At 42.1% G+C, this 15,072-nt stretch overlaps 1 protein-coding gene across 1 annotated transcript in view; it reads right to left on the bottom strand.

Annotated features, from left to right (window-relative positions):
- The window catches only part of AGBL1 (ATP/GTP binding protein like 1), a 289,236-nt gene that overhangs the window by 162,026 nt on the left and 112,138 nt on the right, over positions 1-15,072 (bottom strand). The window contains exon 18 of the mRNA XM_026856071.1: positions 10,237-10,417. Within this exon, the coding sequence (XP_026711872.1) occupies positions 10,237-10,417 (181 nt within the window). The remainder of the gene's footprint in view (positions 1-10,236; positions 10,418-15,072) is intronic.

Below are 15,072 nucleotides of genomic sequence, written 5' to 3'. Positions count from 1 at the left end.
TGAACATAGCATAATTTCTATAGAATTTTACAGCGTAAATCATCACTATTCCCATGCAGTAAAATATCACCACAGTTACCTGAGAGTCCCTATCCAGGTTACAGTATCACTGAGGCAGGGTGTGTTCAAATACTAGCTTCAGAGTTTTGCAGTAAGCATAGACTCAAGGTGCACTATTACTGGAGCTCTCTTCCCTACTAATCTCTTACTAATCTCCATACTAATCTCCCTCTGCTTTTATTTATACACCCCCTCCCCAAACCTGGGCTACATAACTTCAAATCTCTTCAGTTTTTCTGCCCCTTCAAGACTGCGAGCTGCTTTGTAGCATTAAAACCGTGCTGCGTTTTTTTTTCCTGACTCCCAGCAATGCTGTCTGTTGGGTTGCAGAAGTGGGTTTGATTTCTCACTCCTTGTCATTCCAACATTGACTCAATTTTCTGGTTTTCATTTTCTTGATGCCTCTGTGGGACATTCAGCTGGCTTTACAAATTAGGGTGGCAATTTACTGAAATCACTGGAGCAAAATTTGCCCATGTAATTACCCCAATTGCACGTGCAATCATATGAGCCATGTGCACGGGTGAACAATTCAACTTCAGTTGGTCCTCTAGGTTCATTTTTGCACAAGCAATTTTGAAAACATAAGCTTTCAAATTAAGCTTATTTTTGTGGATAAGCCTCTTCATCCCATTTCTACAAACACAATTTTCAATTGCCATTCTGTTTCTCCAACCCAAGGCCATTATATATCTCCTCTCCTATCACAGTACTTTGCCAGCTTTTATTGTTACATTTTAATAACAGATTCCAAAGAGAGGGGAGGGAAAAGTGAGCAAGAAATACATAAATAAATAAAAATGTTAAGGAACAACATTAGCCAAAACACAGAGCTAATCCAACACAGAATTTCTTTAAAGCCAACTCATGGAAAAAACAGCTTTACACTTGCATAACTAAGCTCCAGATTTTTTTATTCAGAGGCTTTCAAAAATAAATTCTGTGCATATGTCACAAAAAAAAAAAAAAAAAAAAAAAAAAAAGTGTTTTAATACTTAAGAGGGACTGAAGGGTCATATAAAACGTGAAATGTCACTTGGAACTCCAGGGATGTCCAGTTTTGAGGGCAAAAGAAATACTGCCTGATTTATTACGCAGTGTAATATATGAAGGTATATTACAAGAGACAATAACCTTCATTCCCAGGCAATTTCAGCTTTCCAGGTAGTGTGGATATTGCAGTAAACTATTGGACATTCTTCACTGCATCTATAAAAGTGAAGTTTTTACAATTTCATTTTGTCGACTTCTCTTTTCCCATCCTATGAATAACAACTCCATCTCTGAATCTGTAGCTTCCAATAGGCATTAACTTGAATAAGCAGACTTGATCATGAGATGGACAACCAAAACAACCCCCTTATTCAGGACATTAGCTCATCTCCAAAATATTCAACTTTGATATCAGTGTTTGATGTCTACCACAATCGGGTGAGTAATAAAATCCAAGTTTGGCAGTAATTATAGTATTTCTCAGTGTAGGTTTACCAATGCAGCCAGTTGGGTCAAGGTTTGCAGATACCTCCTGCAAATTCCAAGGTACAAAGATTTTTAAAACAATTTTCCAGTTCCCACATTGATGATACTGAGGTATCCTTCACAAACCTTCATCAGGTGCATGTAGAAACTGCAGCAGGATGCTTTCCCTACTCCAGGATGTAATACTGAAGGAGAGCTGTAACTACAAAGCTCACACCTCCACAAATTGCATCCTGTGGCCAGGACTGAGAAGATGGACCAGGCTGCATGAGAGCCAACAGCCAACATCCTTTTCATTCTCACCAATCCTCATGCATACGCTGTGCCACCAATGCATCAGTTCCTAACAAGGGACCAGCTGCTCCTTGCCTGTCTCCATACAGAGCCTAGCACAGGCACAATTGTTGTGGGAATAATATAACCCAAAGGGGACTCAAATAGCATAATAACAAACAAAAGGGATAATGATACACAATCAAGCTAACAAGAATAATAATATAATTCAATCATCTCATTAACTTTACTAAAAGCTAGCTTTGTACACCAGTCTCCTGGCTCCTGGAAATGTCTTCAAAGGAGCGCGTACATCTGATTATGAACTCCCATCATCAGTGAGGAAAATAGACACAAATGCAGAACAAAATTATTCCTTTCTGAGTCCACAAGAACATCATGTTCATATCTAATATTCATGCTAACTAGAAAATACAAGGTAGTACCTATCTAAAATAATTTCCAAGGCTAAAAGCTGAAGCGTTTAGTAGTCCAGGAAAGTAATATCACCAAGCCCACATCAAGTGATTTTTGTAGTGAAATCCCAAGGTGACCTTGCATCACCAGCATAAATCAGATAGGAAAGAGCCAAGGGAGATGCACTCAACTCATGGGGTATCTTTAGTGTTTACGAGCTTTAGAAAGACTGCACATGCTTTTGCAATTGGCAGCTGGAAGACTAATGAAGGGACAATGCATTAGATCCTTCCAGTTCTTAATATGGTCTTTACCTAATTAGTTTTCGTGGCCATTTAGAAGACAGGCGGTACTGTAACCTCCCTTCTGTTGGCAAGCAACAATACGGTACTTTCATAAGAAACCTGCAAGCAGTACAATGAGGTCTCAGACTTTAGAGTTAAGACAGCCTAGACCCTCTCCATATCAGACTTCCTACTGCTGGGTCTTTTTTGTTCTCTACCAAGGCACACAGGCAGCTCTCTGGGCAATTTGTAAGAAACTAGCAGTTGTGTTGGTCTGTTATTAGGCTGGACAGTGGGACGAGCAGTTATAATGCAATAAATGGAGCGTACTCTCTGGTCCAAACCCCTGGAATCACATGGGATATATGCTGGAAGATAAAAGGAATGTCAGCATAGCACCCAAAATTTCAGCTATTCAGCTTCTGGGAAACAAAAGCACCAAGCAATAAAGCCAACCACTGATACAAGGCTGGTGCTGAGTCCCATAGACAATGATATCACACGGGCTCCCATTTTAGAGACTGAGCCACACAATAAATTAGGTGAGGGTGTTAGAACAACAGCTGGCTGCTAATTAGCTACAGCCCCCCTCAGCGGGGTATCAACAAAGTGACAGAGAACATCTCAAGTAAATTAAATTTTAAAAAAATCCTACTGCAATCACTCCCCCGACAGACCCTTCCTTCATCTCCCCTCTCGGCTTTTTATTTATTGTAATTACTTTAGTAATAAGATTTGTTTCCTTGTTATTATATATATTACCATGCAGGGCAACAACAACAAAAAATAATAGCTGGGAAGAGTTATGTAGCTTATTTATCTCCTTGGCTGTTATTGGACCACTGGGTGGAGAGAGCGATGAGGAGGTGGGGGTCTGGGAAAAGCAGTAAATAGAAGAGAAAGCATATTCCTCAGGAGCAGAGACATATGGGGGCATATTTACGAAGGAGGAAACACTGACAATGAGTGAATAGAGCTAATAACTCAGGGGGCCTAGCAGCTCTGGCTGATAAAGGAAGGAATAAACAATACTGCATTGGAAGCACTGTCAGAAGAGAAAGTCCTGGGGTGCAGCTGCCTGCAGACGGATGTTTATCACAGAAGGAGAGCCAAGGATGGGCTGTCACATCAGCACGGCAGAAAGGGGCCTTGTTGAAACTGGGGCACCTCCCACAGCACAGAGAGGTACTTGGAGAAGTGTATGGTGCAGGGCCAGACCCCACTGCTGGCTCCATCAAGGAGCAACTTGCAGAGATGCGAGGTGAGGAATACTGCAGCTCGTATTTTATCTCATGCTGTGCATGCACTAGCCACATTTGCTACCCTAAGCTCCCAAATCCATCACTGCCCTCTTAGTGAAGGGCAACAGAAGCAACACCAGAGGCACCAAAGCAGCAAATAGCTGAGAAAACTACTCCTCTTGGGGAAAGTTAGCTCACACTTCACATCCACTTCCCAGAGCCACACACCAAGCCACTACAGATGCTCCCAGAACTGGCATTTTCATCCCCTCTGAGGTCTTGAGGAAAGTATCAGTGCATGCAAATATGCCACTTTACAATGTGAAACTCGGAGCATAGCGATTACAAATGAGTATTGAACCTGCTACAAAATGCTCTTTTATCGAAGTATACCTTGGCTTCCACATATCCAACTACTGTTGGCATGGTGGTGCCAATTTAGATGCAGGACTTCTGATGACAACACCAGGGACAGACCCGTACAGCATCTGCCAAAGACCAGCAGCACACTACTCCTGTAGTACCTCTTTCTCCTAGAGACAAACTCTCCCACTGCATTAATTAATGACAGAGTTCAAAACCACCTCTTTCCCAGACTTCCCACATCTCTGCACTATCCTTAGAGAAAAACACACATCATAGATCAGCTAGCTGGGAGAGAGCCTTTGGAGTGTGTTTGCAGAGTTCACGGCTCCAATTTAGTTATGCAAGGCTAGATTTTGAGAATTAAACTCCTCTTCAATCCTCTGACCACAGAGAAGCAATACTGAGAAGGAAGGGGAGGAAAAGAGGGATTATCTGTGGTTGTACAGCTTTGCATGACATCACCGCAAGATTTAATCCTTGAGCATGCAGTTCTGCATCATAAATTGACTCCTTAGACTGGCCATTAGCTTTCTTCTTGTCCCTGATCAGTTCTGCCTCTTATTGCCTGGCGAGTACAATGTCTCAGTGCAGGAGAGTAAGCATTAATACAGCAGAGAAAAAAGCCATATATACAAAGAGTGTATTTTGGGTGTAGAGACAAATGTGTTTCTGCTCCTCCTCTTAAGAGTGTCCTTCAAAAAATAAAGGACCAGGTTGCAAAGAGTAAACTGGTTCACACTCATTTTTTTCCTTTGTAACTTTTGAAAGGGTGCAGAGGAAACATGTTCTAGGAGGGATTTTAGTGGATGTTTCTATCCTTCCATTTCAGTAATTGTCATACAAGTAAAGCTTTTCTCTGCTGGACTTGAGGACTTAATGAACAAAGCCTCATAAGTAAAACAGGATGGAATATACAGCCTAAATAAAGTGGGAGCAAGTATCAATGGAGAGACAAGAAGCCCAGCACCTCACCTGCCTTACCTTCGAGCAACAGAAAAGCCTACTCGGCCTGTGTCGTGGGAGGGCAGGTGCAGAAGGGAACAGGGTGTTTTTAAACCAGATAAAGAATAGTCCATGGCTATAATCCAAAATGCAAATCAGGATTTCCTCTTCCTAACTGCTACTATGGTTACCCCATGGCTTTGAAGAAATCATGCAGCTTCCAAAAAAAATTCATCTTCCTTTACCAAAAAAAGACTCACCAGCTCCCATCTCCACTGATTGGTTCAATTCATTTATAAAATGCATCAAGTTCTTTTCAATGAAAAGCTTCTTTGATTCAATAGGAGGGTGGGGAGAGTAAGAAAAGGGCAGACAGAAGAGAAGAAAGAGGAAACATCAAAAGGAAGTAAAGGAAGAGGAAGAAGGTGGCAACGTAGGAAGTGAGGCATGAACTCGGAGAACTGTCATATTGGCCAGTTAGGAATTTGTCAGGGGGAAGAGAATTTCTGAATACACAAAATACAGCCACACCATGAGCAGGTGCATGTGAAGTATTTTTTAAAACAAAATCACTTCCCCAGGAGCTTCCACTTCTTGCTTGATCAATGATCTTGCAAGGCTGATCATTTTTAATTTAATACTTCTGGGAACTGGGGGAAAAAAACCCTCATCAAACAGGCACAGTTGGCAAGCATTGAGTTAGCATTTGGCATCATTTATTACTGCTGTTTATGGCGATATAAATTAGGTTATACTGATATAATTAATAACCCTAAATTTAGGTGTAATAAATAGCAATATTTATCTAGAACTGCAGTGTCTGGAGAAGTCCAGCCAAAACCACAAAATGTTGACTACCACATTGTGTCTGTGAGCACAGGCGTGGGAGTGCCAGGTGTGCGTGTGGATGGTTTGCAGGTCTGAGCAGATGCTGAGCAACCTCTGCAGGAACCAGCTGCTGACAGAGGGGCACACAGCAGGCAGCATATGAGCACATCACAAGTTAGCGTGCAACTGCCCAGGCGTGCACGAGCACACACACAACTCACTGCTCAAATGCGTGATAATGAGTCTATATGGAACAGCGCGGACAGCAGAGTTCTGTTTCTTCATAAAATCCTTCCTTTTATGCTGCAATAATTAGGCTTTTTATAAGTTCCCTTACTGAACCCTGCTTTCTGGATTTTACAAAACCATCGCTATAATTGATCTAGTTTTGGGGTACAAAGATCTCACTTGAACAGATGAACTTTTTTTTAAAGCAATCCAAAAAAAGGCTGCTCTGCACCATTCCTCAAATTTTTTGAGAGTGGTATTTTCCACATTTTGTAAGTTAAAAACAAGCTTAATAGTTAAAACAGTAGATGTAGATTGAAGAGAAAATTCTCCTAATATGCATACTTCAGTCTTCATTTCAAACCAGAGTTATGAGGTATGTCATGACCTCATTCTCTAAGGAAGAAAACAGCCAATAGGAGGGGTCAATGACCAAGGTCTCATAGTCCATCAGTAGCAGAGGCAGGAATAAAGCATGGGTCTCTTGCTCGCCCACTGCATTTTATATCACTTTCCTAAGGAAAATTATACTCTTCTTCAAGGATTCTCCAATGCTTAATAGAGACTAATTGCTCTTAAAGCTTTCCTATTTTACTATGATTTAGTTTAAGAAGGGTCTAGAGGTAATGGTGAAGGTAGTGAGCCATACACCCAAACACCACTTATTACTTTGGATTCTCACAGAACAACTTGTGCAAAATAAAGTCAGGCTGCAAAGACACTTTCTGTCAAAGTACATGTCTGTCACTTCAGACTGACTTATACTACTGGTCTTGGAGATTTAGACTGTTCTTTCCTTTATATTGAAAAAAAAAAAAAAACCAACATACAAATAACCATATCAGGTCAGACCACAGACCTATATGAGGCAGCATCCCATCACCAACAGTGGTCAAAAGCTAGTGTCTGGCAGAAAGTAGATGATGAACCTTATGAAAAGCAGTGTCTTATTATTTAATTTAAAATATATAGCTATTATCAGATCAGCTGAATATTACTTGACAAACCCTACACCTGAGTGCTGTTCAGGATGGAGCAAAACACTCAACCACAGACAGCAACACAATTGCTCACCAATTCTCTCTGGATTGAACAAAGTCAAATTAGTTGCAATATTTGATAGTGATCTATATTTTTACTTGATTACAACCCCACTCATACAGGCAGACTTGCATCATCACTACCTTCATTTAGTGTCACTGGCAGGGCTGCAAGTCTCTCCACCACTGACAGATGAGAACGGATTCTCAGAGCACTGACTGAAGAGACAGGGAGGGTGGAGAGCTGCTTCCCAGCTCATCCACACGCAGCCGGAGCATAATCACATTGCTGCAGTCCTATCTGGGCTAGAGGAACACTCTCCGCATGTAACTTTCTGATCACATTAACCAAAGCAAATACCAAGGCTGTGATCATCTTGCTGCATGAGCAAGTGTGATCGTGTGGTGCCCTGCTGGGATGAACCCTCTTCCACTGAGCTGCTCCTGGGGCAGGGAGCCAGCTGGGGAAGGGGCACGGCTGGGCTGCTGGAAGAAATCCTTTGGAATCACACACTGGCATCCGTCTCTGTGACGGGCAGGGAAGTGTTATGCACACCCCAGCACACGGGGCTGGGGAGGAGGGAAAGTAAGGATGCTCAGAGCTGCCAACAAAAAATAATCCAACTCTCTAAGTAAAGAAAGATACTGAGATACCAAGATGAAAGCAACAGAGGCACTGAAACAGTAGAAATCCTTGTTTCATGGTAAGAGACAAGCTCACTGGTTACCACATGTAGGTATTCCCAGTACCCAGCACAGAGCCAGGACACTTGTTGGCCTGGATAGTGCATCTGATGCATTCAGTCTGTCCACTCCTCATGGCAGGGGAGGTGAGGTGTGAGAGCACAGCAACTTGTCTAAAAGTAGAAAAGACGAGCAGGTTGCGATGTTGGCAGAGGGAACAGCAGGCAACTCTCACAGTCTGTTCGGGGATGGCCTGGTGGGACTTCCACAAGAGGGACTGCAAATCCCAGGGCAAACAAGTTGCTTCATGAAGTGGTTTGTAAAACAGGTTTCAGACATGTAAAAAAAAACATTTAGCAAGTATCTTCTTACAAGTACTGTGGTTGATGGGGTCTAGACCAGCTTCCTCAGAAAACATTAACGTTGACTTGAAAGATTACTGAGTTTACTAAAGCATTTGAACATTAAGTAACCAAATAAATCCTCATGTTCACATATAGACATTAAGGGCCTGAAAGATACCTCCTCCAATGTGCATGGTTACCTCCAGCACACCACCAGTAAACCTGAGGCCCAGAACAGAAGCATTTCTTTCAGTGTAGGAGGACCCAAGCCTGTTAAAAAAGCACATGGGAATAAACAAGAAGAAAGTCTGGGCCACAGGAGGATTCACGGGATAAAAGTATTTAAATTAAAGCATAAAGGAATGGTTCTCTCCCCCAGGCCTCACAATCCGTAACAGAGTCATGTCCAAGTCCCCTCCCACATGTAAGGCTTAACCAAACTTTTTAACTCATCACCAGATTTAACTACAGTTTAAGCAAAGCACTTTCCTGTGTGACACAAGCTCGGGCAGCACACTTCATCCAGGTGTCACCAAAGCCATGTCCTCCCTCCTGAGAGCCCCTGCTCTGCTGCACTCACTCCCGACAGCTGGAGAAAAAAAGGTCAGACATTCCCTCCAGTCCTCCATCTGCTGGAAACTTTAATTAAGTGCAGTGAAAGAAAGAGGGGGGGAAAAAAAAAAAAAAAAAAAAGAAAAAACAGCCACAACCTTTCTTTTTTGCTTCTGCTGCTTGGAAGGATCAAGGAAGCATTTGGTGACAGCAGAGGCTTCGAATACTCTGGGGCAGTATCCAGCTACCCGGAACAATCCTCCCAGACTACTGATATGCTCGCGTCCTGGGGAGCATGGTAACACAAAAGCTAGTCTGTGACTACCAACAGTCCTAGAGACTGTCAGAAAAGCCCAGGCTGCTCTCTGCTGAACCTCTCACCTCAAACTGAAATTAATTTCTTTAGAACCAAACTCAGCTCAGTTGTTGCTCAGTATTGTTGTTCTGTTTCTGAAGCACTCGATCTGACACAAAAGCAGATGGGAGAATGTAGCTTACGAAAAGTCGTTCCTCCATACTCTGTTATGTGTTTCAGGGCTTGTCTAAACCCATCTTTCAGCTTCAAAATTTGTTGCATGTTCCATTGCAACAAGCTGAGGGACACAGGCGTTGCCAAAGCCTGTAAACTCTTCTCACCAAAACACACAACTCTCGAGGTGATCATCATGTACTGCATCACAGACAGGACCGGTAAGTTATTAACCTACAGCCACTCCACAAACACTCAAAGTGAGCAAACTCCCCTGTCTGCAGAGACACTGTAGGTTTTTTCCAGGAAAGTACAACCCTTCTTCATCTTAGTGGACTCTTCAAATGCAGTTCCTCTTTCACTTGCTGCATAACAATATTTATTTCATGTTAACATATTAGGAGCAGAGTTGTACTTTTTCCACTCATGTACAGGGAGAGGGAAAGCAAGTTAGTGTGGGTGGGCAGGGATGGTGTAAAGGCAAAGAACACAAAAAGGAATCACTATTTTCCAAGCTCAGATTCAGTATCTCTTAGGAAACACGTGGGAGGGAAGATTGAAAAAGAGGTGGGAGAAGGAGAGAGCTTCACTATATGGAAATATTTCCATGAAAATGTGAAAATTTAATAGATCCTTACTCATCTTCCCCCTCACCAGGCTACACAAAGCATTAATTAAAGCCAGTTATTCCCAAGCATATCTGTCTTGCAGGCGAAGTCTGCCCTGCTGTACTTAACCAGAAAGATCCTTTTTTTCTGGCACCACTAATACTCCATCCAAGCAACTGAGAGATCTTATGGCCACAGAGGACAGAATCACTTACATCCAAGTGTGCAAGACAGCATACTGGACTGTTTCTCGGACCCGTATTTTCCATGCAGGATTGACAACAGGATGCGTAAAACACAAGACAAAGTGAATTTTTCTGACCCAAAACACTGAAGATGAGACCCACTAGGTTCGGAGGGGTAAAGCCTGAAGAAAAACGCAGAAAAAAAAAACCCAGAACAAGTACATGTCACAACTCACTTGCCATTGATGACTCCATCAGGATTAAGCATGGGGACAATCTTGAAAATGAAACATTTCCGCAGGAGATCAGCAATGGGATCACTGCTTACAAGGAATTCCAGGGTCCCCTTCATTACCCAGCTGGCGTTACTTTCACCAGGGTGAACACGGGCCATTAGAAACACATAAGGACGATTGTCTGTAAAACAAAGCAAGAAAAGCCTAGACAGAACTTCTTTTTGAATAATATTTTTGCAAGCGCGTTTTATTCCTTTTTAATTGAGATAACAACCAAAGAAATAGTTGAAGGAAAATACATCTCTTACCCTACTGTCTGTCAAAATGGCACCAGCATACTTTCTGGGAATTCTGGGAAAGTCTGACCCTATCAAATTTCACTAAGGTTTAAAAGACAGCTAGAAATTATTTAATTTCCTAAGGCCCTGCTCTGCTTTCAGTATCTCACCGTTAACAACTGAGAACTTTCTAGCTCCCTAAGTAGATCTGTCCACCCATAAGGGCTCCAAGGACATACAAGCTGCCTGATCTCAAGCAGTAATCTGTGTTGTAGGGTTAGAATCATAACTAATCAAGTTAAGCTGATATAATTAAATACATAAATATGTAACCCAGATAAGCTGCAGAGGTAGAGTTCTCAAAAATAACCATTATTTAATATCCATCCAATAAACGGTAGAAATAACAATGTGCATAGCTAAGGCTGTTACTTCTGGTGGAAGGACAGATTTTGGTTTCATATAATATAGACACGCACTCAGATCTGCAAAGCTGATTCTCTGAAGTTGCAACTAGAAGAGTTCAGATGTTTCTAGCAATACATTTAGCATGGGAGAGATAAGCTGTGGGAATCTGGGGGAGGGGAGAGGGTTCAGGGAGGTGCTTTTTAAAAGAAAATAAAAATAATCAAAATCGTACTGAACAGTTCATTGATAAGCTCTACTGAACCTGTTTCAAAGTAGACTTGCAACTTGACAGAGAAAGTTTCCTTGTTATCAGATATGTTATTTGTTGTTCCTGTGAAAAAGCACCCACATTTGGTCTAGTTATAAGTCTCCAAAATCTCTCAGTATACATATGCTTAGAAAAGACCAAGTTTGACAGCAGATTCTTTGAAGATCCCATCTGTGCTGAGCATACTCCACGGATGGGCCAAGGAAACAGGAGAAAGAAGAGGAAGACACCTGCCAGGCTTAGAAAGTAAAGGGAAAGGACAAAGTGATTATCTCTCTTAAAATGATCCTTTTGTGAGCATTCACAGTCCCAGGCCATTGTCACAGGTCAACCTGACAGATTTACTTTAGTGGAAACTATTATCTGTCAGGGCATCTCAGCGATGCCGGGATAGGTTTGTCCCACTCTATCAGGCAACATCAAAGCTCAGGCTCTGTTCCTTTGCATGAATTGAGGGACCCTAACTGACAGGCTCAGGAGTGGTATCAGAAAAGTAAACAAAACCAAAAGCATCAGCTGAGTGCCCTTGTAAACAAGTGCTGAATTAGCAAGTTATACGCCTTTGCACTTTGCTCCCAAAGCTGCCCTTCAGTTTCCAAATGCCTTAGAAATCATTCACTTAATGTGAAAGAGAGGTAGAACACCATGCTGAAAAATATAGATATTATTAAAGAGCTGTTTAGTGATTTGTCCAACAAAGCATAGGATGTCTGAGCTGAGAATACAGATGACACTTCTCATTTCACAGTCAAATGAGGAATAAGCACTAATTCTTCTCCTAAACTGTACATTCTGCACAGTTCTGCTCAATTTGTGTCTTATAGTACAACTCAGTTACATCTTCCATGGACGAAGACAGATTTGGAAACAATCCCCCCTGCACACCTTCCTCTTAAGCAGAAGAGTGATCTGCACTCAGTTCAAAGAGTTCACACAGAGAAGTCATATTCTGGTCCAGTAAAAGCAACTGGAATTCTGTATCTCAGTAGCCATATATTAGCCTCCTATCATTCTTACACTTTGCCTTACCTGTGAGGTTAGTATATTTTGATAAGTGCCTAAGGCACTTAGGGATCGCAAAAGATCCCTTCAGCTCCCACAAAACTACTAGCCATTCTGATTTTGTTTTTTTCCAAAATTAGAGTAGACAATTTCTATTCTGCTCCAGCTAGTTATGCGTTACATCTACCTTAGTTATGCTCTAAAATAACAACAAGCAAAAACTAGCTTTCATGAAGATATCAGCTGCATTTTGCCATTTCCAAAGATTTTCTTCTTTCTCCCATCATCATGATTTAGTGCTGTTTTGCAGGCTCATTGCTGAGCTAAACTTATGGGACTGTACTGTTGTAGCAGAGAATGAGGCTCTTGAGGACTCCTAATGGACAACAGCTGTAAATAGCACAAAGCAAAATAAAACGTGTTCTCTTTTGCAATTGATGCATACAGCTTTAACAACTCTTATCTCTTCTCTATATTGGGAGAGAGCACAGCATTTTAATTGAGAGGTTCTTTCCTCAGTCAAAATAAGAAAAGAGAAACTCTAAGCAAGGGCTTTTTCATCTAAGAAAACCAGGAAAGTTTGCCATAATTCTAATTGCAAATAGCATGGGACTGGCAGAGACACGAGCTCTATGATTCCTCTCAAGGCTGATCAAAGTCAAGCTTGTCTTACTTAATTCAATGTCAGAAAATCTTCTGGAGTTTCCAGATCTTAAACCCCAGGAAATGGTGGATGGGGGAAGAGACCAGACAGAGATCATCTGCGTTGTTTCCCTGTGGGCAACAGTGGAGGGGCCCATAGGCTGCAGGTCCAGCCAAGGAAACCTCTCTGTTTCGGTTAAAGCTTCCTTTGAAAGCTCTCCTCCTGACAAGCACATCCGCAGCTCTGACATCCCATCCACAGGAGAGTCATAACAGAGGTATGTACCAGCAAGGAAACCAGAGAGCTTGTTAACTGCCTGTTCCCTTCACAGAAGTCATCCCAGCCAAATCCCATACCCAAATGCTGTGCTCCCCCAGACTGCACCCAGCACAAAGACTAACGAAGCAGCAAATAGAGCAAGGGGCTGACAACATGGCCATACACTCACTACTCTTGAAACACCTGGGAGGCAAAGATTCAACTCTGTGGCAGACAGGAGTCACTCAATCCTATGCTTTACAGCATATCCAGTTACTTATCTGCCATGAAATTACTGTGATAACTGTGGTAAACATTAGAGCTCGTGGTAGTAGTGGACAGAAGCACTGGCCAGACATACTCAGCACTCCAACTGGCAGGCACCAGTCAAAATTTCTGCACTCAGTTCAGCTTCTTCGCTCCAGTCCTGACTTCCCATGCCTCCACGACTGCAGTGCTGACCAATCCACCTTGGTACTACCCAGCACAGCTTACTAGTTTACACTGGTGCCCAGCTGCACTTCTCTCTGTGCTACTTCAGAGCCCCTTGTACTACCTCCTGTGCCCTGCTGAACCTATCTGCAGGACACACAACCACAGGTTCTCATACATCCTTCCAGGCCCAGAACTGAGCTTAAGTCTTCAAAGTCCTCAGGCCAACACTTCAGCAGATCCTCCACGAGTTCTGGGGAAGCTGCCAGAAAGCTGAGGCTAGTCATTTATCTCCGCAAAGCCCACATGACACATAACCTTCTCTCGGAATGTAAATAATAAAAAGAGAAAGCAGAGGAACCTTTTCATGCTACATAAAGCCTTATCCAACAGATCATGTCTCGTTACACTGTGTTACATTTCGACATGCCCAGAATATAACGTGGCACCAACAATACCCAAGGTGAGAGATGAAAGCATCACTGATTCCTCTTGCAAAACTTTGAGCAAAAGCCCTTTGAGTAATAATTTTACTAATGTATCACCTAATTCCCATCTCCCCTTCACTCATTTTGACGGTTGTTATATGCATGAAAATAGGAGCTTTGTTCTTCCAGTACTTCTAACTTGCTGCTTAATCTCCTGCCTGTTGTAAGGATCCTCCTCTAGTCATGTCATCACCAACATTCACTAAGGGGTGACTTTGATGTCACTAATCATGACATCAGCTGGGGAAAGAGCAGCCTGAAAGAAATGAACAAAACTCCATTAACACAGTAGTGTCCCTCATCAAGAGGAGCACAAAAAGAAAATTAAATGCAGTTCCAGATGCCCTGACCTGGGCTGCTGATCTAAATTATTTCAAACTGAGATTTGAGCCATGCCATTTGTAAAGGGACAGGGCATTGAAACAACACAGGGCTAGGATTTTATAAGGAGTCAAAGGGAATTATATACACAGCATGGGAGAAATTCAACCTAGATCCAGGTCTTGACTGGAATTTTTCTGGTTGTGCTTTTGCAGACCTCTCTTCCCTTTACCCCAAGCCCAGGGCCGTTAAGACACAGAATATTTTTTTTCTTATACCTAAATACAGCATAACTTTTTCATGAGAATGATACAAATCAAAGGGTCAAGTTTACCTCGGGATATAGCAGACAGAAACAAAGAAAGAAAAACTCTCCCTTTCAACTTAATTGGCTGTGGCCACTACAGGGTATTCTGTGAGTGAAATGATGGGTAAACAGGAGCACCATCATGTAGCTCTTCCATGCATGTCACAGCTGCATCCTGTCCTGGATTCATCTGATATGCCCAAGGCTTCATAGTTATGCAAAGCCAGAGAGAAGACAGGATATGGTGTGATGTACAATGAATATATTAAAGTATGTTTGTAAAAAGCATCAAATACTGAGATCACAGAAAAACATGAGATTGATCTGAGGCAGAATCTGTGTCAGACACTTTGCTCTGCTCTAAAACTTTTCCACTAGTTGTCAATCTTGTTGTCAGTTGCCTTAAGATAGAATAATTCTTTCCTCTCCAT

Source organism: Athene cunicularia (genome assembly GCF_003259725.1).
Source record: "Athene cunicularia isolate RWA chromosome 10 unlocalized genomic scaffold, athCun1 chr10_part1, whole genome shotgun sequence".
NCBI lineage: Eukaryota > Metazoa > Chordata > Aves > Strigiformes > Strigidae > Athene > Athene cunicularia.
Note: the sequence above shows the minus strand (reverse complement) of the source record. Positions and strands in the feature narration are given on the sequence as shown.